Genomic DNA, 27,413 nt, shown 5'->3' on the forward strand with positions numbered 1-27,413 from the left:
CTTCGGGTACTCCGGCTTCCTCCCACTTCCAAAGTCATGCACCTGGGGATAGGTTGATTGGCAACACTAAATTGGCCCTAGTGTGTGAATGTGAGTGTGAATGTTGTCTGTCTATCTGTGTTGGCCCTGCGATGAGGTGGCGACTTGTCCAGGGTGTGCCCCGCCTTCCACCCCATTGTAGCTGAGGTAGGCACCAGTGCCCCCCGCGACCCCAAAAGGGAATAAGCGGTAGGAAATGGATGGATGGGAAAAACAAACATACATTTCTAATGCACACAAAAGTCAAGGCACTATCAACATCAGCGAAACATTTAAAGGAAATAAAACAAAAGCAAATACAGATAGAGTATTAAATCCATAAATTTTATTTTTTTATTTTATTTTTTTGTCATGAAAAAGGGAGGTTTTTTGGGTTGGTGCAGTGTATTTTGTGTTTTTTATGTTGATTTAATAAAAAACCCCAAAACAAAAAATAAAATAAAATAATATATATATATATATATATATATATATATATATATATATATATATATATATATATATATATATATATATATATATATATATATATATATATATATATATATATATATATATATATATATATATATATATATATATATATATATATATATATATATATATATATATATATATATATATATATATATATATATATATATATATATATATATATATATATATATATATATATATATATATATATATATATATATATATATATATATACTGTATATATATATGTAGGGCTTCACGGTGGCAGAGGGGTTAGTGCGTCTGCCTCACAATACAAAGGTCCTGCAGTCCTGGGTTCAAATCCAGGCTCGGGATCTTTCTGTGTGGAGTTTGCATGTTCTCCCCGTGAATGCGTGGGTGTATCCCGCCTTCCGCCCGATTGTAACTGAGATAGGCGCCAGCGCCCCCCGCAACCCCAAAAGGGAATAAGCGGTAGAAAATGGATGGATGGATATATATATATTATTATTATTTTATTTTTTTTTCCTTTTTTAAATGAATGAAAAATTCTTCTGCGGCCCTGTACCAATTGAGCGTGGTTGGGGACCACTGTTTTAATCCATCCATTCGTTTGTATCGCACCTGTTCAAGAAGTTGCAATAATGGTCAAAAGTATTTTATTTATTATTGGTTACCTTCAGAATAACAATGTTATCAAAAAGAATAAGAGATGCACGCATTTAGTTGTTGTAATCAGGGAAAGTCCAAATAAAAGAGGAGGCGTAAAAATCTCTTGTCAGAGCGTGGGACGACACTGTACAAGGGTACAGGTCTACGCATTTCTCCTCATTGAGCTAAATAGAATCCAGTCTCTGTTTAATTCTTTGCTTCTTGTCTGTTTAATGGATGTCATCAGTGTTTGATCCTGACAGTTGTATTCAGTGTTAAAAATACTATACGGCTCTCACGGAAATACATTTCAAAATATTTGACTTTCATGGCTCTCTCAGCCAAAAAGGTTCCCGACCCCTGCGCTAAGATTCGGTTAATAATGTCAAAGAAACAAAGATTAAATAGAGAAGCGGTTCATAGTGTTGTACATAGAACTCCAAGCCAGCTGGGGGCGCTGTTTAGTTCTATGCGTGTAACAAAGCCTCCTGTTCCTTTAACGCCGCTCACGTTGCACTGCAGGCTGGGTCTCTCCTGCATGCTGTCTGTCAGCTGAGGCTAAAGCTTTGCAAACATCGCTTCCTAACTTGTCAAACTCACCTTTTCAACACCACCAATTCATTGAAATCCGCCTAACAACGAACTAAGTAACAGCCAAGTGATATAAACCCATCGTTTCCTTTGATAGCTTGTAGCTACTGGAGACTCGCCTCTCTGTGAGCCACACCAAGAGAACATAACTTAAGTATATTCAGTTATATTATAAATATTTTTTGCTTTTTGGGGGTATTCAACCCAACCTTCAGTCTTGACAATGACAGAAGAACTTGAGCAGATCCTCCTCCAAATGACACAGCCTGACAACGCCGTTATTCAGCAGGTAAGACATAAAAGTCTTACTTTTACAAATGGCTAACATAAGATAGCTTCATACATATATACATACACACACATATGTATATATATATACATACATACATATATACACATACATATGTATGCTCTCCTTTATATGCATTGATCTGTGTTGTTTACACTCTTTTTAGGCCACAATCCAGCTGAAGCATGCCTTTAAAGACCCAGGCATCATCCCTGCCCTTTGTGCTGTCATGAGTGGCTCCCAAAACACTCAGGTATGTGCTGGAAAGTAATTATAACCAGTGGCACTTATGTGCCATGTCCAAAATATGCCTCTCATAATCATGAATTGATTAACGTGGACCCCGACTTAAGTTGAAAAACGTATGTGTTACCATTTAGTGGTCAATTGTACGGAATATGTTCTGTACTGTGCAATCTACTAATAAAAGTCTCAATCAATCAATCAACCAATTTGCCTCTCCCAGGTCCGTCAGTCGGCTGCGGTGATGCTGAGGCTGAGAGTGAAGAAACGGTGGATAAAGATAAGCCCAGCTGACAGAGAAAGGTCCGCTGTTTAGATGATGATGTCGCTGGAAAGACTTGTTGATTTTAAGGCGAGTTGGTGACACATTTGTCTACTTTCTCTATGCAGCCTCAAGGTGGTGGTGTTGCAGGCGTTCATGCAAGAGACAGAGTAAGCTATACCAAACATTTCATATACAGGAATGGACACTTCATTGGGTTGACTTGCACCCACAAAATGATCACACTTCCCTTTCAGTATTATTGTGACAAAAGCATAAAATCGTTGATTGTCATTTAACTTTTAATGTTTTGTGTTGCAGACACACAGTGCAGCACTCGCTGTCTCAATTGTGCGCGGTCATGGTCAAACACGAGACGCCCGACAGCTGGCCCGCCCTGCTGGAGCTCCTCAATAAATCTACCAAGAGTGTTGACCCGCATGACAGACAGGTTAAGCACCATTCTGACAAAACCTCTAAATACACATGGTTCGGGTACAAGACAAAAACACCTCTCCCCCGCATGCAGGTCGGACTCCTGCTTCTTAACAAGGTGATCGAGTCCAACCCTGAGCCTTTCCAGCCTCACTACTGCCAGCTGTTGAAGCTCTTCAGCACCGTGCTGAAGGACCACAACAATCCCACTGCCCTCTACTACTGCATCCTCACCCTCACCGCCATAACGACCTACACGGGCACAGAACACATGGTGAGACTATGTTGTATTTTTAGTACACAACATTACATCTAAATTTGTATTGGGATTGAAATTATTGTGTATGGTGAACTTAATTTTTAATTTTTTTTTTCTAAATAATTTTACAGTAAGAGAAGAAAAATGATTGTCCTTATTTTTGGATTAATGTATGATATTTTTTCTTAGAGTTTGTGAAACTGCAATTTAGGTTATTTACTTGTCTTCCCTAAAATAAGATAAGTCAAATTATATTTGTATTAATTTTATCGGATCTCAATCTGAGTTGATATAATTTTCTAAATTTATTTCAATGTTATTCTTATTGTTTTTAATTAATTTAATACAAATTTGTGATGAAGACTGAATAATGCACTATCACAAATTTTTAAATATTTATTGCTATTACTAAAATGGAATAAAACGTACTATTGTAATTTGATTTAATATATAGTTTACTTCATTTTAGTTTCTATTGTATTTTAGTTTTATCAAATATTCATTTATCTGTAAAATAAAATTAAACAAATTCAATATATTACAATCAAATTTTTATTTGAATATAATTTTGTTTCACTTTTTTAAATTTTATATTAATGTCGATTTTTAATTAAATAAAAATTGGAATGAAGACTGAATAAAAGCATAATCAGAATTCAAAAACATTAACTTGTCTTTAACTAAATAGAATACAACAAACTGCTATAGTTCAATATAAATTGTATTTTATTTTACTCCAGTTCTTAATTTTATGTAAATTGTATTTTATTTTTAAAATAAATTTAAATTTGTTATGACTGACTAATAGCATTATCAGAATTCAAAAATAGTTGTCATTATTAAAATATATTCAATTTATCCAAATTTTATTTTAATTTAATTATATTTCTTTTTTTTTTCCATTTAATTTTAACTTTAAAAAAAATGTTTTGGATGAAGACTCAATATTAGCATAGTTTCTAAAATATTGTTTTTATGTATTATAAAATTAAAATAAATGTGATAAAGTGAAAGTTAAAGTACCAATTATTGTCACACACATACTAGATGTGGCGAAATTATTCTCTGCATTTGACCCATCACCCTTGATCAATTCTGGGAGGTGAGGGGAAAGAAAGACTATAGCCATTTTAAAAAAAAAAATGCAACTTTGGAACAAGAGAGCAATCTTTTTTCTTTGAAACTCAATTTATTGGCTTAATCCGCTATTATTTTCCGTCTGCTTGAAATTTTGTTAATTTTAGTAATGCATAATAACTTGACTGCAACTTAGATGCCCTGTTTATGTACAACATATGTTTCAAACAACAGCTCTATAACACATTTTTCATACAGCTCTTGTGTATGATTATCATTAGAATAATGTTTGTGGTTATAAATAATAAATGCAATTTGCTTTTTTTCAGAACCAAATGCGCGCCATCATCCCCAGTGTGATCGAAGCTCTAAAACATCTCATTAAAGCCGATCAGGTATAGCCGTTAATGCTCTGTGTGTCTATTTATTGACGTTTCTTTACCACGGCCATGCTGTGTCCTGCATTCCCTTAGAGCCAAGCCAGCGACGCCATGGAGGTGTTCAACGAGCTGATGGAGAGCGAGGTGTCCATCATTGTGCCTCACGTTGCCGACGTGGTTGGCTTCTGCTTAGAAGTAAGCACTTTGTCTTCATTTGCAGGAATTTGAGGCTTAACTTTGAATGTGTTTTCCTTGCTAGGTGGGCAGTGACCCCACACTGACTGACTCCCTGCGAGTTAAAGCTCTCTCTTGCATTTCCTTCCTCATCAAGTTAAAGAGCAAGGTTTGGTCAGACGTCAACTGCAACGATGCTTATATGAATTTGTTAAAAAAGATTTTGGGTATATTTTTCTTCACTGTAGGCGGTGCTGAAGCAGAAACTGCTGCTTCCAATTCTGCAGGTCATCTTCCCCATTTTGACTGCAGCGCCACCGCCTGGAGAGGAGGACCCGGAAGATGCGGAAGATGAAGATGGAGACGGCACAGACAATGACAGTCCCAAACATTGTGCTGCTCAGGTTTGAAAAGTGTATGTGTTGCTACCAAGTCTATTTTAATAAAACATATTAATGCTTTCATTTGTTTGTCAATTCATAGATTATTGACACTATGGCGCTCCGTATGCCTCCAGAGAAGCTCTTCCAACATCTGGTATGTGATTTTGAATACATTTCTGATGTCTTCATTAGAGCAGAATAAAATATGCATTTTTCTCTAAAAAAGAATCCGAACATTTTTGGTTGTCTTTATTTTTGGGATTTCGGAGTTTAAACAGGCAAATCAACAGGACATTGCACTTTTTCTCTTATACATTTGAGATTTTCGCCTGCTTTATTGCTGAAATGTCAGAGCAAAAGAATGGTTGTTATATGTGGCTTTGAGAAGTTTATACATGCAAACCAACAGACTGACAGCACCTTTTCTTTTTTTTATGTTGAAAAAGATTATCCGTCTTATATTTAGGGTCTAAAAAGTAATTGCATTGCCAAGACAGTGACATTTCTCTTATATATTTATCATTATTGTCAGCTCCTAGCTGTAATTTTAGAGGAAAATAAGTGTCCCTATATATTTGGCTTTTAGAGATTTATACATGCACAGGCCAAGACAGTGACTTTTCTCTTATATAACTTGAATTTTCTCTGCTCTTTGCTGTAATTAAACAGGCTGTTATTTTGCAGAAACACCAACTTTTATTTTTTTATACTTGTCATTTCCTCATGTTCTTTGCTGTAATTTTACACAAAAAGTGTGGCTGTCTTATATTTGGGGTCTAGAAGTTTATACCTGCTGACCAGAAGGTCACTGTTGTAGCTAGACAATTAAATGGTAAATGGGTATAGCACTTTACTATCTTCAAGCTACTCAAAGGGCTTTGATGGTATTACCACATTCACCCATTCACACACTGACGATGTGAGCGGACATGTAAGGCCCTAACCATGACTCATTAGGAGCAAGGGGGAAGTGTCATGCTCAAGGACACAATGGACGTGACTTTAATGGCGAAAGCCGGGGATCTAACCATGCAGGAACTCTCAGGTTACTGGCACGGCCGCTCTGCTTTTCTGTGTGCTCTTTGCTGTATCTTATGAGAAAATTAGTAGCTGTCTTGTTTGATGCTAACTTGTTTCATTCATAGATGCCACTGACTCAGACCTGCTTTGCCAGTGATGATCCCTATCAGAGGAAGGGGGGCCTCATGTGTCTCGCTGTGCTGGCTGAAGGATGTGCAGATCATATACGCACCAAGTAGGACTATTTCTCTTAAATATAAGTTTATGAGGGATGGTATATTAAACATGATGTGAATGCATGTACTTGTGTGTTAATATCAATGCTATTGCAGGATGCTGTCGTCAGTGCTGCAGACAGTTTGCCAAAGTCTTTCTGATAATAATCAGGTGGTGCGCAGCGCCGCCCTCTTTGCCTTGGGACAGTTCTCTGAACATTTACAGGTGATGCCTTTTAATTTAGAGCACCGTTAACTTTTTTTTAAAAAGTTTTAATATGTTAGTGTTTTAACATGTTTCTGTTTTTATCAGCCAGAGGTTAGTAAATATTGTGAAGAGTTGATGCCTTTGCTGCTGGGCTACCTTTCCTCCTTGAACCAGGCCAAAGTTGGCCATGTCACTAAGGCTTTTTACGCGCTGGAGAACTTTTTGGAGAACTTGGGTAAGCTAGAAAAAAAACTTTCCACCATGTTGATCAACCTATTAACTTTCATATATGCCAATTTGGGAGTAAAGTGCTGAGAATTTGAAAGAGGGGCTCTTAGATTTAGGAAATTATTTTATGAAAATATATACAGTATTTACTTTTTTTGTGTGTGCGTGAACCAGGAGCAGAAATTGAACCCTACCTTCCCACACTGATGGACACGATGTTGTCTGCCCTCAACAGCTCGGACAGCTTGAAAATCAAAGAGCTCACTGTGTCTGCCATTGGCGCCATAGGTGAGTTTACTGAATAAAATACAAAAACTTTGAAGGCAGAGTTTTTCCATTCATCCATTTCTACCGCTTTTCCCTTACTGGGTTGAGGGAGGAGCTTGAGCCTATCCCAGCTGCACATGGGCAGAAGCTGGGGTACACCCTGGACATGCAAAAATAAAATCACATTGTGGCACATATACTGTAAAATACTGCCCAATATTGTACAGCAGGAATAAGGGATTATTTAGAAACGTTTTATTATGTAAAAAAACAAAAATAAAAACTCTAAAACCAATCCAATATGCTTTGAAGTTCCAGAAAAAAATAACATCCACATTTCAAGCTTTTGTCCATACATTAAAAGGGAACTGGAATTTTTTTTAATGTTGCCTATTGTTCACAATCATTATGAAAGACTTGACGACAGTTTTTTTTTTTGCATACAAAATATTAAATAAATGCAATCAAAATTCTGTTTACAGTGGAGCCTATGGGAGCTGTACAGGTCTGCCAACAAAGCCCTTAAAAAACGTCCAAACACCTCCATTATGGTTCTATATACATGTTGTAAATGTATATGTAATGTAGTAACGGGCACATTTAATATAACATTTAAAATTTACGAATTTTGATCATTTTAAAGTTGTGCAGCGCATCAAATTGAAAACGCATCACAATGTTTGCTTTTTTTTCTTCACTGATTATCACTCACTGCAGACTTTATGAGAGCCAACAAACATAATAAAACATAATTTACTGTTCAATAACTGCTGTCATTATGAGGCCGACTGCTACAATGTTAAGATTTTCCCCTTGAGACGATGAATGACTCATAAGCCACACAAAGAAAAGGGAAGGGAGACCAAGCGTCTTCACGCGTCGTCCTCATCAGTTTTGGGTCCTAAATAGCTGTCAAAAGTGTACCAACTTGTCGGAATACCTACTCCGACTTCTTCTGTGCAGGTGAGAGGCATGATTTAGATAGATAGTACTTTATTGATTCCTTTATGATCTACAATAAACTTAAAGAAAGCAAGGAAGTGAGGAAACAGCAGACCACTCGATGATGTAAACATAGGGAGACCTGGAAGTGATCACGGGGCCGCTATAGTTTTTCTGCCTTAATTCTTATAATAACATCACTATTGCTTAGTTAATATTCAAGTCATAAAATGTAAATTGAGTATGTTTTGTGCTTTTTGAATAGTTATTTCTTAGATTGTTGTGGAATAGTGCAGCTCTCATTGGCTCTGCTGTAAGCAAACTTTTATTTACTATTATTTAATATTTAGAATGCAATAAACAAAAATCCATCCGTTGTCATGTCTTTCATAATGATTGTGAACGATAGGCAAAATTCCCAAAAAAGTGCAGTTCCCCTTTCGGCCTTTTTGCGTTTTTTCCCCAGGTTAGCTTTTTAATTTTTTAAATTTTTAGAATTAACCAAAGATTGGCAGTGGGTCACAACTGACCGGCATGCAGTTTGATGATGATTATGAAGCTAAGTATTTTGTATTTGAAACTTTTTTACCATAATTTCCTGACTTTAGAGCACACCTAATTTATAAGTCATGCCCACTTAATTTTTGGCCAAATTTGTGGACATATAGGCCAGACATGTCTATAGGCTGCAGGTGTACACATTTAAACGTTTAATATTTACACAGGCGCTTGTGTTCATTCACAAATTTAACAAAATATAGAAAATTTAATATGACAGTGTCTGTAACACGGCATACAGTCTTTTTCATTCTCATCCTCCCCTTCCTATGTTCTGAAACCCACAGGAATGCATTATAAATGTGGCGGTGAGTGATGCATGGTATTATGTCATAGGGTAATTTGCATAGTAGGTATTGACCCGTGCATGTAATTTTTACGGACTTTATAGGGGACAAAAAGTGGGCAAAATAGTGACAAACGGGGGTGGGCAGCAGCAGCTGCTTGTTGAGAAGAGAGAGACTCTCTTCCATGTTGAACTCTCCAATACCCAGAAAAAGTCGCTGGATTTTTCACCAGTCGCTTTTTGGGAAAAACAGAATAGTCGCTGAATATAAGATAAGCTAAGTTGGGAGTACTGATTCCTCCTGCAATGTTTTTTTATGCTCTGGCAGACCAGGTGCTTATAATGTGTGTTTAGAAGCAGAGTTACTTCTGTACAGAGTTGTAACAACAAGCTACATTAAGAATCCATCCCATTAAATGTGTCTACAAGTGAGGGTAAACCAGTAGTAAAATAATTGGTAGCGGGCTACTAAAAATTAACGAATGTATGGGGAACACTAAAGCTCTTTGGTGTTCACCTAGCATTTTGTTTCTCACCAGCCAATGCTGCCAAGGAGCTGCTGGTTCCTTACTTCCCTCCAGTGATTGAAAGCCTAAAGGGCTTCCTGACCACCACCACAGAGGAAATGAGGGCTCTGCAAACCCAATCTTTGGGTAGGTGGACTCCACAATAGCGGTATTCAGTTTTTATTTGCATTTAATAGTATTTTGTTGTTTGTAGACACTCTCTCTGTGCTTGCACGGACCATTGGCAAAGATGTCTTCAGCCCTCTTGCTGCTGAGTGCGTTCAACTGGGCCTGAAACTCACAGACTCTATAGATGACCCCGACCTAAGACGCTGCACGTACGTTAATGTTGTTGCTTAACACCCTCTCCCAGTTTCAGACATTGGATATAATAGACTTCTTGTCTCCATCAGGTACAGTCTGTATTCAGCTGTGTCTACAGTCAGCCCTGAGTGTCTAACTCCTCACCTCCCTCCCATTACAACCATCATGCTACTTGCCCTTAAGTCCAATGAAGGCATCACAGTATGAAGCGTCCAACATAATAAATGTTGAAAAAGCTGAATCTGAGATTACGGTTTGCTGTTTGCAGGCACACATCGGGGAGGACAAGACGTTTGTCCTGCTGGACGACGACGATGACGACGATGCCAAGGAAGAGGAAAAAGAAGAATTTCTGGAAGAGGAGCCCGAGACGGATATCCACGATGTTGCAGGGTACATATTGAACAAAAGTCCTAAAAAATGTATAAAATATCAACAGTTGCTCAGTCTTCTTTTTATGTGCCAGGTTCAGTGTGGAGAACGCCTTCATTGACGAGAAAGAGGATGCCTGTGATGCGCTGGGAGAGCTTGCCTTCAACACCGGGTATGATGTTTAAACTATAGCACTGACAACAGAAATGCAATGTACTGCATTTTGGAATAGAATAGAATAGAAAGTACTTTATTGTTCCCTGGGGGAAATTCAGATGTCTAATGTCCTAAAAGACTAATATACACCATACATCAATTAATTATTATCCTTTATTTTTTCAGGAAGTTATTTCACTGACATTGAAAGTATTATTGAAAAAGAATATGCATGTTTTACCCAAAATTATCGCTTTTATAGATATGCTTGAATTTATCAATCTCCAACCTCGACTGCATACCTAAATGCCACATCTCTAGTTTTGATTTTTAATTAATGTTGAGGTTTTCCTTTTAAGTCTTGTTTTCCAGCCCTTCCTGGAGTCGAGCTTTCAGCAAGTTTTCGAGTTAAGAGACGTAAGTGGCAAATGCAGTGTCACCTCTTACTTTTGTTAACTTGAACTATTCATTCATGCTTTTAAAAATACCTATCTTGTCCAGTATCCACATGAGGATGTTCGCCGAGCAGCGTTTGGGGCCCTGGGCCAGTTCTGCAGAGCACAGCACAAAGTGTGGAAAGAGAATCCCAGTGAATTTAACCAACAAGGTACCACATGTGCATACTACTCATACCGTAAACCATAAAGATAAAAAAAAGGGCCAAGAAAGCGAGTATTTAAAAATCACATCCTTTTATCAAGCTTTACTGAAGATGCTAGATGTGGTGCTGCCATGCTTCTTGGAGACGGTGCGCTCAGAGCCCGAGCGCCAAGTTGTGATGGCAATCCTGGAAACTATGAATGCTGTCCTAAAGTCCTGTAAGGAGGAGGCTTTCAAGGACCCCACGCGCCTCAAGGAGATCAGCCATGTTATCCGCGATGTACTTAAGAAGAAGGTGAGGAGAAGACTGCCATCAGTAAATTACACAAGATAAAGTTATTGTGCTGCAATGTCAATTGTAAATATTATTTTTCATCTCTGTACAGACAGCATGTCAGGACAGTGATGATGCTGATGATGAAGAGCAACAGGTTGACCACATATCAACTAATAACATTTAACACAATGATTCTCAAACTTTTTTCACCAATTACCACCTCAGAAAACACTTTGTTCTCCAAGTACCACCATAATGACCAACATTGAAACCCAGGAGTGTAGTAGGCCTAAGTATTCATTAAAAATAAAGCAAAGTGTTTTTTCGCCACTGTAACATTACACACTGTTTGAACAGTAACACTGTTTGAATATTTAATTAAGTGATTATTTGTCGTACCACTAGATGGAGCCCGTACAAAACTTTAAGGATCACTGATTTAACCTTTTAGTATCATCTAACGTAACACTTCCTGCTGATGTGACTAATCTGTTCATGTGCTATCTGGCTCAGGCGGAGTACGACGCCATGCTCCAAGAGTTTGCGGGTGAAGGCATCCCCTTACTAGCCGCCTACGTGCCGGCGGACAGCTTCGCTCCTTTCCTCAATGACTTGCTGCCTCTCATCATGATCAAAACTGTGAGTCTGGACTGACTTTTTTTTTTGTAATGCCAACACAGAAAGGTAAGGGGATGGCAAAGAGGAAAACTGTGAAAATAACTATTGAATCAGAATTGCAACATTTGGCTACTTAAAGGGGAACATTATCACCAGACCTATGTAAACGTCAATATATACCTAGATGTTGCAGAAAAAAGACCATATGTTTTTTTAACCGATTTCCGAACTCTAAAAGGGTGAATTTGGCGATTTAAACGCCTTTCAATTGTTCGCCTGTCGGAGCGATGACCTTTCACCTGTGACGTCACAACATGAAGCAATCCGCCATTTTCTCAATCTTATTACACGCACCAAGTCAAATCAGCTCTGTTATTTTCCATTTTTTCGACTGTTTTCCCGTACCTTGGAGACATCATGCCTCGTCGGTGTGTTGTCGGAGGGTGTAACAACACCAACAGAGACAGATTCAAGTTGTACCAGAGGTCAAAAGATGCGAAAGTCCCTCGTTTGTTCTGCACACTTTACCGACGACAGCTATGCTACGACAGAGATGGCAAGAATGTGTGGATATCCTGCGACACTCAAAGCAGATGCATTTCCAACGATAAAGTCAACGAAATCACAAAGGTGAGTTTTGTTGATGTTATTGACTTATGTGGAGTGCGCTAATCAGACATATTTGGTCACGGCATGACTGCAAGCTAATCGATTGAAGATGTTATTTAGACTAGCTGTATGTACATATAGTATCATTATGCCTCATTTGTAGCTATATTTGCATCCAGCCTTTCCCTCCACCCAAATTTAATGCCAAACAAACACATAGCAATCGTTGGTTAGAAGGCGATCGCCGAATTCGTCCGCGCTTCCTGCCGTGCCGCTGTCTGTCGTGATATGGCTCAAAAGCTTCTGTTTCTTCTTTAATTTCGTTTTGGCTACCTGCCTCCACACTCCAACCATCTGTTTCAATACATGCGTAATCTGTTGAAGCGCTTATGGCGCTGAAATCCGAGTCTGAATCCGAGCTAATATCGCTATACCTTTCTGTGCTATCCGCCATGTTTGTTTCTGTGTGGTCACGCTGTGACGTCACAGGATAATGGACGGGGGGATATAACAACGGTTAAATCAAGCACTCTTAAGCCGTTTTTCGGGATATTGCGTGATGGGTAAAATTTTGAGAAAAACTTAAAAAAATAAAGTAAGCCACTGGGAACTGATTTTTATTGGTTTTAACCCTTCAGAAATTGTGATAATGTTCCCCTTTAATGCTAGGGAATGGTACTGAATTTGGTACTTGTATGGTTTCCAGCCGAAGTTTGTCGGTACGAGCGGGAAACGATTAATGTAGAGTCAAACAATGCTGCATTTAAATATCTTTTGCTACCCGTGATGTCACGTCCATTTGCAAACTCGGCAGCCGCTCAAGCACCTGGCCGGTAAACAAGCAAACATGCTGAAGATTAACATCAACTGTTTTACATGGTGATTTTAACACCTCCCCATTTGCTAACTACAAATAAGATTCACATTACAATCCAAAAGCTTGTGTGTAATATGTACAATATTTAAAGTATTAACACTTTATAGGGCTTAACAAAGGACAATACTGGCACAGTCAACATAAGGGCAAAGACTACTTCCTGGCCAAGGCAACACGCCATAAACTATATACTACTGTTATCTCATACCTTGGAATTCCAACTACATGTAAAGACTTCTATGTATAATATTATAGTATTTGCAAATAAATATATATATATATATATATATATATATATATATATATATATATATATATATATATATATATATATATATGCCCTTTAAACACATTTAAACACACCCAAAAATATAGAATATTTGTATTGATTCCCAGGTCAATTCAAATGTGAAAGTTACCCATCCCTACTCAATACAATATAATAAATCAATATTTAATTACATTTTCAAATCAATTTTACTTCTAATGTAAATTTTATATACACTTTTTGTTTGTTCTTCAAAGAAAGTATCATGTACCGTGGCAGAAAAGTCCTTCTCTATCGGCACACTTGGGGAAATTCTTCAGGCTCTTATCAGCTCTCCTGGAGGTCAAGGACTGGCTGGCAGACTCTCCAAAAGACTTCTCCCAGTCTTTGTAGCCGGAGTGAAGGACGGCGATGCAGAGGTCCGCAACAACAGCGTGTTCGGACTGGGATGTCTTGCCCAAGCAGGTGGTCCTACCCTCATCCCGTATCCTTTTTATGATTGGTGGATGGTTAGCTGCAATGTTATGTCCTCTGAAAGTGTCTTCCTTAGTGGAGTCTTCCTCAGGGATTACCCCATGATGCTGTCGGTCTTTTCCAACCTGCTGTCCAAAGAGTCCGACCGCAGGGTGATCGACAACTTGTGTGCTGCCCTTTGCAGGATGATCCTCAGCAACATAGACATAGTCCCGCTGGAGCAGGTGACGTTGCATCCCACGCATAGCCTCTAGACTGGAGCAACTACTATTTTTACAATATAATATTTATATAAAATTTGACTTGCGTGTTTGCAGTACAAAATATATTTGTGGGGCTTAAGCTCCAAGACCCTCTGGAAATGGCAAAAAAATGCCAATTTGCAAATGCAAATTTTGTATTCTCTAAATCCTATGTTATTTATCAGTTTTATTAAATGCTTTTAACAAACAACTACAGGCATACAGTATTGCAGTACAGTAGTAACTCAACTTATGAGCGTAATTAGTTTTGTGACAGAGCTCTTAACTCAAAACACTTGTATATTAGTCTCCCAATGAAAAACAAAACGGCACTGGACAGCCTTAAAAAACTGTAGTTTTAACAGATAACATGCCTTTTAAAAGCAAAACAACCTTTTAAATAAATATCGTATAAAAACTATACAATAAAATGTACTACAAACAACTACAGTTGTTTAAGGAAAAAAATGTGTTAATGTACAGCACATATCTTGGAGAGTAGACTTCTACGGTATCTCCTTTCAGCTGCTTCTGCGTCAAACACACCATCAGCAGCTTCTCCACATTTTAATGAATACATGCCTGCCATTTAGATATTATTTTAACATTCTTGGCTGGCATTAGACTCATTCTGCTTTGGTATGGAGCATATTAGCAGAGGTATGGTTCGAATGGCTTCACCAAGTTGGCTCCACGCTCGGTCATATTTTTGATGATTTCTTTCTTTAATTCAATAAGTATCATCCACTTTTTTTCCAGCACTGTCCTTAACACTCACTTTCTTCCTTCCCATGGTTGGAAAAACAAAGTTATGTCGCTCTCAAGCTATAAACTAATGCTAGCTAGTAAGACCAGACTACAACTAACAGCGGGAAATGCTTTTAACTAAAGGTCTTGCTTGCAACTTGTACATAACAATTAGCCAGTAGACGGCTCTCAAAACACTCAAGTTGAGGTTAATACAGCTATTGTGGTAAGTATTGAGGGAATTATATGTGAAACAACTCCCTCTGCTGGATGACTGCAGCACTTTTATCATCCACCGTCAAACCTATTTAGAATTTAAAGCAGAGAAAATAAATCTGCTAGTATGTGGAAGAGCAAATGCCAAACAATAGGCGAGGATCCACTGTTGGTCCTTAAAAACATATGAGCAATTTATGATGGTATTTAGACTGTAATAGCCAATGTGTTTATAAAGTAAGAATAACCATAAATTGATAATTCCAGCTCTCCTAGTCCCCCTATCTCTGTTCTCGACTTACCTGACTCCCAGTTTTAAATATTAAAATTCTACTCTGTCTTCTCTGACAGGTTGTCCCAGCTCTGGTGGCTCGTCTTCCTCTGAAAGAGGACTTGGAAGAGAACCAGACGGTGTATAGCTGCCTGGCCTTGCTGTACTCACACAGTCCTGCTCTGGTAGCACATGCTCACTTTTTTTGCTCCGAACGCTTATTTATTGGGCAAAAAGGCCATTAACTAGCTGTAGTTTGGGCATGAATACCTAATCTTTGGTTCCTTCCAGATGGTGACGCTAATGAAACCAATAATCAGCTCAACCTGTCACGTGCTCGGCAACAAAGAGGTTGATGAAGGTAAACGTTGCAGCTGCGTTTGCATGGAGAGACATTTGTGTCTATTTATGCTACCAAACAAAAAACATTCAAAGCCACAAAAACAAGTTGTAACCCCAAAAATATTTTTGCAACCATTTTTTTCTTTTTTGAAAATATTTTTTTAAATAACAAATCCTGTTATTTTGGTTCCAAATTATTTTTTTGTTGGATTACAAATCAACTTCAATCTTGGGAGGAGGGGGCCATTTATTGAATGTTTTATTGCCCCTGATTTCCACAGGAGGTATCACTTCCATGTTGCATAATCGCCGCGGACCGGCAGCGCCATCTGCTGTCCGTTCTGTTACGGCACTGCTGTTGTGTTATAGCTCTGCCATGCACCGAAATAGCACAGACTTTTACGAGATCTTGTGAATCTGGCATAATCATGTGATAAAATAAACATTGAAGTAAACGCCGGAGAACGTCTTGAGCATTGCCATCCCTTAATATCTACAGGCAGGCGGGTCTGTGGCCACCTTGACTTGACTACTGAAAACGACAACAGTTTTCCATTGCAGGACAACGACTTTATTTTTTTTGTAGTTAACAACGACACAAAAGTAACATTAATGATTATGATTATGTTAATGATTCTTTAATTTTGGACCTTCAGAATCAGCAATTTGATCAACAAGGTGAAATTACCTCTGAAAACCAGTGACAAGTTTACTTCATGTCCGTCCTCGCCCACTAGGACATTTAAAAGTGTAAAATACGATCCACCTTGAAGACGGACTATTTTGTTTTTAAAGTAACTGATAAGATGTGTTTTGCGTGTGTGCATGACTTCCTATCCCACACAAGCAGATTTTAGCTGAATTGATCCGCCGTGTTGCGGCGAAGAGAACAAGTAGAAGCTCTGCGTATATTTAACGCATGGATCCGGAGGCCGCGGAAATGGACACATTGCCTTGGAATAAAATCGGAAAGAGTCTGCCGGCATTACACAGTGCAGCCAAGACGCGTCCTGTGGAATCGGGTTACAAGTCTTTTTATTTTTCAGTGTCCAAGAATGAACATATTGGCGAGACTGTTTGCTATTTCCACCTTTAACACATTTATAGGGAAAATACAAAAGATTAGCAGTGGGTGATACTGGCCAATAAAAAGGTTTCGTAACGTTTTGTTTCAAAGAGCCACCGTCCAAGAGATGGAAGTTGAGTCATAACCATTATAAGGGTTTGTAACCAAAAAAGGATTCGCAGACAAAAAAAACATAGATTTGCAACCCACAAAAAAGGATTTGCAACCCTCAATAAGAGATTTGAAGTCCCAAAACTTTAGTTTTTTGTTTTTTTTCATGTCCAATTTTTAGTGATTTCGAATCCAATATTTTAGTTGTTAAAACATATTTTGGTTGCAATTCAATGTTGTTTGGTTGCATAAAAAGACACCATTCTCTCTAAACTTTTGACGCTCTATGGATGCATTCAAAGCTTTCTCAACTCTGGCTCTGTTTATCGGGTAGATACGCAGCGAATGCTGGCAGCGTTTTTGAAGCAAATCGCTCAGCAGCACGCAGCGGACTTCCAAGGAGCTGCGACGTCTCTTCCACCAGAGCAGCAGGCTCATCTCAGCGCGGTCATTGGTAGCTCTTAATTCCTACAGCAAAAGTTAACATTTTCAGTTCCATTTTATACCAGCGGAAGAACCTCCCCCCCAAGTATAGAGTATAACTTGACAACAGAAGTTTGTGCCACTAATGTATTTGTTTTATTACGATAAGCATTACCTCTAAACTGTCACATCAGCCACCACATTTATGAAAAATTATTTAATCACCTCTGTAAGTGCTATTTAACTACCAAACTACATTTTCTATAAGGAATGCAATACCCAAATTTTGGGCAAGTTTGCTTTTTATTACATTATATTCTAGTAAATACAGAAGGCTTGGATATGAATTATGTCACAACATCTCAGATCTTTAGTTCAGTGTTAAGGGTCGGATGAGAAAAGAAGCCTCTTCAGTCATAGTGACATATTATGATGTAGATGTCTGAATTAAACCCAACACCCTGTGTTCCAATTAGTAACATGAATAAACACACATTTTCTCAACTTGTTTGATGGTGTTTTGATTGGAAATGGAAGAGGATTGCCTCAAGCTGTGACCATACTTGAGCTTCTGTGTTTCCAGGGTGAAATAGCAATTACCAGTAGAAGCCGTGGTGTGACATCTGACACCATTATTAGACTCATTGTTAGACAAAATGGTATCTAAATAAGGGCAAGTTCCGATTGTCAACAACATGGAGATGTCCCTCTGAAGCTTCTCATGCACAGTCTTGCAAGAAGCCTCCATCTCTGAAAGAAAGTGTGGTTCTTCCTTTAGTTTCTTAATCCCTCGATACCTCACTTACTCAGCCTGCACCCACCTCTGCAGGGCTGATGATTAATAATTTAGCTCCTTTGATGGTTAGTGTGAAGTCCTTGCAGCAGTTATGAGCATGTGTCACATAGGCTACATTCACACTTGTGGTTTAGTAAACAACAAAATAAGATACTTGGGTACACTTTATACTGGTATTTTTTCCATGGACCAGATTTGAAAAAAATATATACACAAAAGGGGATCTATCATGGAAAACCAACTATTCTTTCCTGTTACCTTTTCTGTGTATTTGGGTTTTGCATAAGTCCTGGAAATGTGAAATCAAACATTGGAGGCATGGCAGAGATATTTATAAAACAATCTTGCCTTCCATCATACTTCCTCTAAAAGAGCCGTTAGGAATTTGCCTAACCTGGGACGTTTTTCCAACTGGTGGCGTTAGTGGATACCTCCATATATGGTCAAGTTTTACCCAAAGAGCTTTGTCCGAGTCCATTGTTGTAGTCAATACGTTCTTCCTTTTTCTCTATCCCCTTGCTGTGGGAAAGATTGGCTCGTACTTTTATCTGTCAGTAGACAATGTTCGGAAGCGCTAAAAACGGGAAGAAAACGCTGTCGAAGTGGAGGCACCTACCACAAAATGGTGCATCCTCAAGAGACAGTCAGAAAGCGGCTTAAAGGTGGTCTGTAAACCAATCTATGTAAGATTTCGACCAAAGAACCACCATTAAATGTTATGTAGACCACAAGGAAGTGTTTTAAATATAGAAAAAAAAATCGTATGACCCCTTAGGACCAAGTGTCCTAAGTGTGTCCTGCGGACCATTTGCGACCCAATTTTTATTTTAGAAATGGGAGCCATACATCAAAAAGCCACAATGAAAATCAATTTTGTAAAGCTCTTTAACCCATTTTGTCTTTCAGTCATATTCCATTGTATTTTAGCCATCATTTTGTTGTCACTCAATTATACATGTGTTTTTCATGCAATCTTAAAAAATGTAAATGTCCGATTATTTCATAGGTTCTGGTCGCTATTTGATAATGCACGAAAAACCAAACAGGACATAAAAGTCCATCCATCCATCCATCTTCTTCCGCTTATCCGAGGTCGGGTCGCGGGGGCAACAGCCTAAGCACGGAAACCCAGACTTCCCTCTCCCCAGCCACTTCGTCTAGCTCTTCCCGGGGGATCCCGAGGCGTTCCCAGGCCAGCCGGGAGACATAGTCTTCCCAACGTGTCCTGGGTCTTCCCCGTGGCCTCCTACCGGTTGGACGTTCCCTAAACACCTCCCTAGGGAGGCGTTCGGGGGGCATCCTGACCAGATGCCCGAACCACCTCATCTGGCTCCTCTCGATGTCGAGGAGCAGCGGCTTTACTTTGAGTCCCTCCCGGATGGCAGAGCTGCTCACCCTATCTCTAAGGGAGAGCCCCGCCACACGGCGGAGGAAACTAATTTCGGCCGCTTGTACCCGTGATCTTATCCTTTCGGTCATGACCCAAAGCTCATGACCATAGGTGAGGATGGGAACGTAGATCGACCGGTAAATTGAGAGCTTTGCCTTCCGGCTAAGCTGCTTCTTCACCACAACGGATCGGTACAACGTCCGCATTACTGAAGACGCCGCACCGATTCGCCTGTCGATCTCACGATCCACTCTTCCCTCACTCGTGAACAAGACTCCTAGGTACTTGAACTCCTCCACTTGGGGTAGGGTCTCCTCCCCAACCCGGAGATGGCACTCCACCCTTTTCCGGGCGAAAACCATGGACTCGGACTTGGAGGTGCTGATTCTCATTCCGGTCGCTTCACACTCGGCTGCAAACTGATCCAGTGAGAGCTGAAGATCCCGGTCAGATGAAGCCATCAGGACCACATCATCTGCAAAAAGCAGAGACCTAATCCTGCGGTCACCAAACCGGAGCCCCTCAACGCCTTGACTGCGCCTAGAAATTCTGTCCATAAAAGTTATGAACAGAATCGGTGACAAAGGACAGCCTTGGCGGAGTCCAACCCTCACTGGAAATGTGTTCGACTTACTGCCGGCAATGCGGACCAAGCTCTGGCACTGATCGTACAGGGAGCGGACCGCCACAATAAGACAGTCCGATACCCCATACTCTCTGAGCACTCCCCACAGGACTTCCCGAGGGACACGGTCGAATGCCTTCTCCAAGTCCACAAAGCACATGTAGACTGGTTGGGCAAACTCCCATGCACCCTCAAGAACCCTGCGGAGAGTATAGAGCTGGTCCACAGTTCCATGACCAGGACGAAAACCACACTGTTCCTCCTGAATCCGAGGTTCGACTATCCGGCGTAGCTTCCTCTCCAGTGCACCTGAATAAACCTTACCAGGAAGGCTGAGGAGTGTGATCCCACGATAGTTGGAACACACCCTCCGTCCCCCTTCTTAAAGAGAGGAACCACCACCCCGGTCTGCCAATCCAGAGGTACCGCCCCCGATGTCCACGCGATGCTGCAGAGTCTTGTCAACCAAGACAGCCCCACAGCATCCAGAGCCTTAAGGAACTCCGGGCGGGTCTCGTCCACCCCCGGGGCCTTGCCACCGAGGAGCTTTTTAACTACCTCAGCGACCTCAGCCCCAGAAATAGGAGAGTCCACCACAGATTCCCCAGGCACTGCTTCCTCATAGGAAGACGTGTTGGTGGGATTGAGGAGGTCTTCGAAGTATTCCTTCCACCTATCCACAACATCCGCAGTTGAGGTCAGCAGAACACCATCCGCACCATACACGGTGTTGATAGTGCACTGCTTCCCCTTCCTGAGGCGGCGGACGGTGGTCCAGAATCGCTTCAAAGCCGTCCGGAAGTCATTTTCCATGGCTTCCCCGAACTCCTCCCATGTCTGAGTTTTTGCCTCAGCGACCGCTGAAGCCGCACACCGCTTGGCCTGTCGGTACCTGTCCACTGCCTCCGGAGTCCTATGAGCCAAAAGGACCCGATAGGACTCCTTCTTCAGCTTGACAGCATCCCTCACCGCTGGTGTCCACCAAAGGGTTTTAGGATTGCCGCCCCGACAGGCACCAACTACCCTGCGGCCACAGCTCCGATCAGCCGCCTCGACAAAAGAGGTGCGGAACATGGTCCACTCGGACTCAATGTCCAGCACCTCCCTCGTGACATGTTCGAAGTTCTTCCGGAGATGGGAATTGAAACTTTCTCTGACAGGAGACTCTGTCAGACGTTCCCAGCAGACCCTCACAATGCGTTTGGGCCTCCCAGGTCGGTCCGGCATCCTCCCCCACCATCGCAGCCAACTCACAACCAGGTGGTGATCGGTAGAAATTTCCGCCCCTCTCTTCACCCGAGTGTCCAAAACATAAGGCCGCTAATCCGATGACACAACTACAAAGTCGATCATGGAACTGCGGCCTAGGGTGTCCTGGTGCCAAGTGCACATATGGACACCCTTATGTTTGAATATGGTGTTTGTTATGGACAATCCGTGACTAGCACAAAAGTCCAATAACAAAACACCACTCGGGTTCAGATCCGGGCGGCCATTCTTCCCAATCACGCCTCTCCAGGTTTCACTGTCATTGCCAACATGAGCGTTGAAGTCCCCCAGTAGGACAAGGGAATCACCCGGGTGAGCACTTTCCAGTATCCCTCGAGTGTACCCAAAAAGGGTGGGTACTCTGAACTGCTGTTTGGTGCGTAAGCACAAACAACAGTCAGGACCCGTCCCCCCACCCGAAGGCGGAGGGAGGCTACCCTTTCGTCCACCGGGTTGAACTCCAACGTGCAGGCTTTAAGCCGGGGGGCAACCAGAATTGCCACCCCAGCCCGTCGCCTCTCACTGTAGGCAACGCCAGAGTGGAAGAGGGTCCAGTCCCTCTCGAGAGAAGTGGTTCCAGAGCCCTTGCTGTGCGTCGAAGTGAGTCCGACTATATCCAGCCGGAACTTCTCCACTTCGCGCACTAGCTCAGGCTCTTTCCCCCCCAGTGAGGTGACGTTCCACGTCCCAAGAGCTAGCTTCTGTAGCCGAGGATCGGACCACCAAGTGCCCTGCCTTCGGCTTCCGCCCAGCTCACATTGCACCCGACCTCTATGGCCCCTGCTATGGGTGGTGAGCCCATTGGAGGGGTGACCCACGTTACCTCTTCGGGCTGTGCCCGGCCGGGCCCCATGGGTACAGGCCCGGCCACCAGGCGCTCGCCATCGTGCCCCGGGCCTGGCTCCAGAGGGGGGCCCCGGTGACCCGCGTCCGGGCGAGGGAAATCTGGGTCCATGTTTTCTCTTCTTCATAGAGGTCTTCGAGCTGCTCTTTGTCTGATCCCTCACCTAGAACCTGTTTGCCTTGGTAGACCCTACCAGGGGGCATAAAGCTCCCGGACAACTTAGCTCCTAGGATCATTGGGAAACGCAAACTCCTCTACCACGATACGGTGGCAGCTCAGAGAGGAGACATAAAAGTCCTTCATTTTTCAAAGTGTATACAAACATTTTCGATTCATATTTTTTACTTATTCTGCTTGAATCTCTAAATCATCTTGAGCCCAAAACAAAATGACTCAACATATTGTGTGTTTTTATGTTAAACCTCTTAGATGCCCTTTGATCAAATGATGTCACAGTCAATTACTATACATTTGCATAACATTGGTTACTTTTTACTAATTTAAATGTGTGATATTCTGATCAAAAAGGTTAAAAAATATATATACATATATATATATATATATATATATATATATATATATATATATATATATATATATATATATATATATATATAGTGTGTGTGTATATATATATATATATATATATATGTGTGTGTATACATATATATATGTGTGTGTGTGTATGTATGAATATATCTATACACACACACATACATATCCAAATTCTATATATATATATATATATATATATATATATATATATCCATCCATCCATTTCCTACCGCTTATTCCCTTTGGGGTTGCGGGGGGCGCTGGAGCCTATCCCAGCTACAATCGGGCGGAAGGCGGCGTACACCCTGGACAAGTCGGCACCTCATCGCAGGGCTAAGATATATATATATATATATATACACACAGGGCTTCACGGTGGCAGAGGGGTTAGTGCGTCTGCCTCACAATACGAAGGTCCTGCAGTCCTGGGTTCAAATCCAGGCTCTGGATCTTTCTGTGTGGAGTTTGCATGTTCTCCCCGTGAATGTGTGGGTTCCCTGCGGGTACTCCGGCTTCCTCCCACTTCCAAAGACATGCACCTGGGGATAGGTTGATTGGCAACACTAAATTGGCCCTAGTGTGTGAATGTTGTCTGTCTATCTGTGTTGGCTCTGCGATGAGGTGGCGACTTGTCCAGGGTGTACCCCGCCTTCCGCCCGATTGTAGCTGAGATAGGCGCCAGCGCCCCCCGCGACCCCAAAAGGGAATAAGCGGTAGAAAATGGATGGATATATATACACAAACATTTTTTTACGACTTTCAAAAATTTGATGACTTTTATGTCCTGTTTGTATTTTTTTTTTCTTTCTAAAAACCACACATTATCTATTCAAAAAATATTTTCAAAGGGATGGCGTGGCCCAGTGGAAGAATGGCCGTGCGCAACCCAGGGTCCCTGGTTCAATCCCCACCTAGTACCAACCTCGTCACGTCCGTTGTGTCCTGAGCAAGACACTTCACCCTTGCTCCTGATGGGTGCTGGTTAGCGCCTTGCATGGCAGTTCCCTCCATCAGTGTGTGAATGTGTGTGTGAATGGGTAAATGTGGAATTAGTGTCAAAGCGCTTTGAGTACTTTGAAGGTAGAAAAACGCTATTCAAGTACAACCCATTTATCATTTATTAAAGCCAAGCAGAACATACAAGTCAAGTTTTTAAAGGGCAATATTTTAGGATAATTTTTTTAACTCATTTTTCTCAATGAATTTGACAAATTAATAAAATTTGATGTCCCCAGTGGGTTAAATACAGTGGGTACGGAAAGTATTCAGATCCCTTTTAAATGTTTCACTCGTGGCGCAGTGGAAGAGTGGCCGTGCGCAACCCGAGGGTCACTGGTTCAAATCCCACCTAGAACCAACCTCGTCACGTCTGTTGTGTCCTGAGCAAGACACTTCACCCTTGCTCCTGATGGGTGCTGGTTGGCGCCTTGCATGGCAGCTCCCTCCATCAGTGTGTGAATGTGTGTGTGAATGGGTAAATGTGGAAGTAGTGTCAAAGCGCTTTGAGTACCTTGAAGGTAGAAAAGCGCTATACAAGTACAACCCATTTATTATTTATTTATTTATTATTTGCAATGTTTCATTGCAGCTGTTTGCTAAAATCTAAAAAGTTCATTTTGGTTATTTTTAAGTTTGCTGCTCACTGCTCCCCTCACCTCCCAGGGGGTGTACATGAGAATGGGTAAAATGCAGAGGACAAATTTCATCTCACCCAGTGTGTGTGTGACAATCGTTGGGACTTTAACGAATAATTTGGTGATTTAACCCCCAATACCAACTTTTGATGCTAAGTGCCAAACAGGGAGGCAATGAGTCCCATTTTTTGTCGTCTTTGGTATGACTCGGCTAATGTACGCTCAAGACCCCATCTAGACAGAAAAAAAATGTCAACATTTTTGCAAATGTATTAATGGACAAAAACTAAAATATCACATGCAGATAGGTATTTCGACCCTTTGCTTAATACTTTTTGATGCACCTTTGGCAGCATTTACAGCCTCAAGTCTTTTTCAATATGATGCCACAAGTTTGACACAAATAATTTTTGGGCAGTATAGCACATTCCTTTTTGCAGCTCCTGTCAATCTCTATCAGGTTGGATGTACATTGCTACATTCACTTTAGTCTAGTTAGGGAAGTAACCATGAATACATGCGATTTTTGAGTTTTTCCAATTCTCATACATTTGCAAAATTTATGCATTTGTTTTTTGTTTTTTGTGGTCAGTGTACATTAACAAGAAATTAAATGAACTTTTTTTGATTTTAATTAAACCGATTGAAAAATGTAAAGGCGTCTGAATACTTTTCCGTACCCACTGTAGGCCTGGTCATAGTCTGGTGTATAGCCTTTTTACAAAAACAGAAAAGAAACATATCAAAGTGGCTCGTAAACATTAAACAAGGACTTGGTTGGGCAGTTTTCATGACATTTCACGTGAAGTAACAGCGTAACTCCAATATTCCAACTCCAAATGTATGCTGGTTTGAATACAAATACTGAACAAAAATATAAACGCAACACTTTTGTTTTTGCTCCTAGTTTTCATGAGTCGTACTCAAACGATGTAAAACTTTTACTGTATACACAAAATACCTTTTCCTCTCAAATATTGTTAAAAAATCGGTTTAAAATATGTGTTAGTGAGCATTTTTTCTTTGCCAAGATAATCCATGCCACATCACAGGGAGAAGGCCACTTTATTGGGGTCTTAATTGGGTTTAAAAAAAACAGTCAGTATCTGGTGTGACCACCATTTGCCTCACACAGTGCAACACATTTACTTCACATGAAGTTGATCAGGTTATTAAATGTAGCCTGTGAAATGTTAATCTACTCTTCTTCAATGGCTGTGCCAAGTTTCTGACTATTGGCAGGACCTGGAACACGTTGTCGTATACGCCGATGCACAGCATCCCAAACATGCTTAATGGGTCGCATGTCCAGTGAGTATGCTGGCCATGCAAGAATTGGGATGTTTTTAGCTTCCAGGAATTGTGTACAGATCCTTGCAACATGGGCCTGTGCATTGTCATGCTGCAACATGAGGTGATGGTCTGGGGTAAATGGCACAACAATGGGCCACAGGATCTCGTCACGGTATCTTTGTGCATTAAAAATGCCATCAATAAAATGCACTTGCGTTCGTTGTCCTAACATAAACTTGCTCATACCATAACCCCACATCCATCATGGGTCACTCAATTCTCAACATTGACATCAGCAAACCGCTCTCCCACACGACGCCACACACGCTCTCTGTCATCTGCCCTGAAAAGTGAAATCAAGGATTCGTCCATTTACCTCCAACGTGCTAGACTCCCATTGAATGTGAGCATTTGTCCACTAAAGTCGATTATAGGGACAAACTGCAGTCAGATCGAGATCCCGATGAGGAGGACGAGCATGGAGATGAGCATCCCTGAGACGGTTTCTCACAGTGTGTGCGGAAATTATTTGAAAATTCTATGCAAACCACTTGCTGCAGTAGCTGTCCGGGTGGCTGGTTTCCGACAATCATGGATGTGCAGGCCCTGGGCGGGTGTGAGGACACGTGGTCTGCGGTTGTGAGGCCGGTTGGATGTACTGCCAAATTCTCTGAAATGCCTTTGGAGACTGCTTATAATAGAGAAATTAACATTCAATTCACTGTCAACAGCTCTGTTAAACATTCTTGCAGTAAGCATGTCAACTGCACACTCCCTCAAAACGTTCACATTTTATTGTGGGCAGCCTAAGGCACACCTGTGCAATAATCATGCTGTTTAATCAGCATTTTGATATGCCACACCTGTTGAGGTGGGATGGATTATCTCGGCAAAGAAGAAATGCTCACTAAAACAGATTAAGACAGTTTTTGTGAACAATATTTGAGAAGAATAGGTACATGGTGTATATAGTAAAAGTTTTACATATTTGAGTTCAACTCATGAAAAATGGGAGCAAAAAAAAAAGTGTTGCGCTTATATTTTTGTTTCAATGCAAGTTATGTTGAAAGAATATTTTCCCTCTTTTGGCAGAATAGAATGCCCAAGAATTGGCCTTCATTCTGCTAGCCAGGATGAGCTCATCCCGTTTGGTTATCTATGTAGTCACATTAATATATTATTTAATTTAATTTAGTGATTTCATGAAGTACAAGCCTGAAGGGAGAGTGGAGGAGAATATGTGTGCTCATCACACACGTTAACTTTCAGTTTTTTTACCTGTCAAGGCGAACCAACCGAGGTGTATTAGAGACTGGCAACCATTTTAGAGATTCATTTGACCTTTAAGTAGCTTGGCTCTCTCTCTTCGTGCTGGTTTTACTATTAAAGGTAATGTCAAAGTACCAATGATTGTCACATACACACGCTAGGTGTGTTGAAATTTGGCCTCTGCATTTGACCAATCCCCTTGGTCACCCCCTGGGAGGTGAGGGGAGCAGTGAGCAACAGCGGTGGTCACGCCCGGAAATAATTTTGGGTGATTTA

At 40.8% G+C, this 27,413-nt stretch overlaps 1 protein-coding gene across 1 annotated transcript; it reads left to right on the top strand.

Annotated features, from left to right (window-relative positions):
• Window positions 1–1,621: 1,621 nt before the first annotated feature.
• On the top strand, window positions 1,622–17,966 carry ipo4 (importin 4). The gene is made up of 30 exons (XM_061921904.1): window positions 1,622–2,026; window positions 2,193–2,279; window positions 2,493–2,572; window positions 2,660–2,701; window positions 2,853–2,982; window positions 3,061–3,240; window positions 4,632–4,697; window positions 4,776–4,877; window positions 4,942–5,025; window positions 5,105–5,260; window positions 5,340–5,393; window positions 6,385–6,494; window positions 6,592–6,700; window positions 6,788–6,917; window positions 7,085–7,198; window positions 9,503–9,616; window positions 9,684–9,807; window positions 9,883–9,994; window positions 10,062–10,186; window positions 10,260–10,337; window positions 10,681–10,738; window positions 10,823–10,928; window positions 11,023–11,216; window positions 11,308–11,352; window positions 11,712–11,837; window positions 13,828–14,054; window positions 14,136–14,268; window positions 15,601–15,705; window positions 15,812–15,881; window positions 17,374–17,966. The coding sequence occupies exons 1-30, from the start codon at window positions 1,961–1,963 to the stop codon at window positions 17,502–17,504; spliced, it is 3,258 nt and encodes a 1,085-aa protein (XP_061777888.1). The 5' UTR covers window positions 1,622–1,960; the 3' UTR covers window positions 17,505–17,966.
• Window positions 17,967–27,413: the final 9,447 nt, after the last annotated feature.

Source organism: Nerophis ophidion, linkage group LG15 (assembly GCF_033978795.1).
Source record: "Nerophis ophidion isolate RoL-2023_Sa linkage group LG15, RoL_Noph_v1.0, whole genome shotgun sequence".
Classification (NCBI taxonomy): domain Eukaryota; kingdom Metazoa; phylum Chordata; class Actinopteri; order Syngnathiformes; family Syngnathidae; genus Nerophis; species Nerophis ophidion.